At 46.6% G+C, this 2451-nt stretch overlaps 1 protein-coding gene across 1 annotated transcript in view; it reads right to left on the bottom strand.

The window, feature by feature from the left end:
• Positions 1-762: 762 nt before the first annotated feature.
• The window catches only part of AZGP1 (alpha-2-glycoprotein 1, zinc-binding), a 36441-nt gene continuing 34752 nt past the window's right edge, over positions 763-2451 (bottom strand). Inside the window, exons 5-6 of the mRNA XM_012558462.2 lie at positions 1251-1339; positions 763-1062 (exon numbers count right to left, since the gene is read on the bottom strand). Coding sequence (XP_012413916.2) covers positions 763-1062; positions 1251-1339 — 389 coding nt within the window. The remainder of the gene's footprint in view (positions 1063-1250; positions 1340-2451) is intronic.

The raw sequence follows: 2451 nt of genomic DNA, 5'->3' as shown, positions 1-2451 counted from the left end.
AGCACAGAATAAATATTAATCAGGATATCAGGATGGTGTTGAAATATTTACTGCTCCTCTGCAGGTCTCTTCACTTTTTTACCTTTGTACTTTTGCTCACGCTGTATCTGGAATGTTCTTCCTCTTAGATGCGGGCGCGGCGGGGAGCTGCGTTTCTACAGATCCAATTCCTACCCCCTCCGAATACCACCCACTTTGGCAAGTCTCTGATTTCTGCCGCGACAGCTCTTTACCTGTTATCTCTCTACCCTTCCATCGTTTATATCTCACACTATATTAAGAACCAACTTGTCAGTTCCTTGCTAAAGTGTCCTATTCTGCGAAAGGCAGGAATCTTGTCTGAAATCATTTCCCTTATACCTAGCCCAACGCTAGGGTTATTATTGTTCGTTGAAGGATAATAATGAATAAAAGAGCAGATGGGATCCAGAATTTGTTCTCGAGCTCAACAATCTATAGATTCTCTAAAAACCGTTTTCAAAAGGAATTTCCACGGACAGCAGCATGGACTGGGAGGGAGCTGGGTCGGCCTGGATTCTGCAGCCAGGCTAGCCCGAAGGATGTCTGAAATGAGGGGTCAAACCGTGGATGCCCCCCTCTGGAAGTTCCCCGCCGGCTGGTGGTACAAAGAAAGGCAAGACCAAAAATACGGGACAGAAAAAGGGACGCGGCGCCTGGACTGACTTCTCCTGCAGCTCGGGTTGTGGAGCCTTTCTGGGGCTCTAAGGACTGGCGGCCGCCCTTTCCCTGCCCCGTGGCCGGTCAAACACCGAGATTGGTGCTGCGTATCTTAGGGGGTTGGGGATCCGGAGGCCGCAGCCAGGTGAGCTGACGCCTTCCCGCTGGGAGCTCCGGGGGCAGGAAAAGAAACTGAGGAGCACGACCCTCCCCTAAAGGCCGCCCTCCGCCACACAAAGACCGGAAGTACGGCCGGCGATCTATCCGTCGAGGCATCCTCTCTAGGACCCCGGAGGGGGCTTGCATCTCTGTGGTTCCCCTAGAACCGAGAGAGGCCGGGGTCCACACCGCGCCTGCTCGGACACCCTGGGTGGCTGTAAACCCCTTCAGGGCAGCAAGATGAGTCAAGAGGAAAACAAAAAATTAGAAAAGGAATCCAACCAAATGCGTGTGGAACAAGAACTCCGCATAAAATGTATCCGACCCAAAGTTTCAGGCTAAGGAGCATGGCAGATTATCACTCCGACTCTCCCAAGAGTACTAGGAAACTGAGGCCTGGAATAAGGCCTCACCTGCTCAGGGTCTCGCGGTGACATAGCTGGGCCAGAACCCAGAACTTGTGCCAGGACATCCTGTGCCCTTTCTACTGCCTTGGGCAGCCCTGCATCAGAAATGAACAGTAATGAAATTAAACTTTTGCTTTCAAAATGGCAGAAAACATGTAACAGTTTCAAAGCAGACAAAACGAGGTGTGCAAGAGCTCAGGAAGGACAATCTCATGTGAAAAGCATCAGACCTGTGCTGCAAAAACAGGGTGGGATTTCTGGAATAGATAACAAGATTGGCAGCAGAGCATAAAGAAATATTTGTAGATAAAGATGTTAACTTATATTTCAGGCATGGGTATGGTAATACCATTCCAAGATTAGAGATTTTTCAAGGGGCTAGAACAACAACTCTTGAAACTCTATGCCAGTTACCAGGAAAGGTCTGAAAGCCTTTTTAAAAAGCTTTACTAGAACAGCTTTGAGTAAATTACCTAATATTTATGGAAAACTAGAAATGTCCTACTACTGTAAGAAGAAAAATGATTGGATATTTTTCACTCTGGATATCATTCCCAATATTCTGCATTTCACATAGCTTAGGGAACTGGAAAAAGGCAATATCGGAGGCATGAATTAGGAAGCAGAGGGAAGGCAGCAGGCACTTACAGGGAATACTCAAACAGGAGGCACTTTCCTGAGGTCACAGCTGTTCCAGGGCCTGGCCTGTGGGTTTGCAACCTCAAAAAAAAAAAACAAAAAAACTTCCCAGAGCAGGGCTGACACCAGGCAAAACAAGGAAACTGCAACAAAAAGTAAATAACAAGAGACTATGAGGCTTATTTTGTGGTAAAAGTGACATTTCAAGATTATTTTTTTCTGTGGCCCACTAAATTCTGAATAGTGTGCCTGGGAACAGCGTAAAACCTGGCTTGAAATAAATCACTCATCTCAAAGCTCAACAGGGAAACTGAGATACTTTTTTTTTTTAATTGCACTTTAGATGAAGGTTTACAGAACAAGTAGTTTCTCATTAACAGTACACATATTGTTTTATGACACTGGTTAACAACCCCATGACATGTCAGCACTCTCCTTTCTTGATCTTGGGTTCCCTATTACCAGCTTTCCTGTCCCCTCCTGCCTTCTAGTCCTTGTCCCTGGGCTGTTGTACCCCATTAGTCTCGTTTTGTTTTATGGGTCTGTCTAATCTTTGGCTGAAGGGTGA

The sequence above is a fragment of the Trichechus manatus genome, unplaced genomic scaffold (assembly GCF_000243295.1).
Source record: "Trichechus manatus latirostris isolate Lorelei unplaced genomic scaffold, TriManLat1.0 scaffold00170, whole genome shotgun sequence".
Classification (NCBI taxonomy): domain Eukaryota; kingdom Metazoa; phylum Chordata; class Mammalia; order Sirenia; family Trichechidae; genus Trichechus; species Trichechus manatus.
The sequence above is the reverse complement of the archived record's forward strand: the minus strand, read 5'-3'. Positions and strand labels throughout refer to the sequence as shown.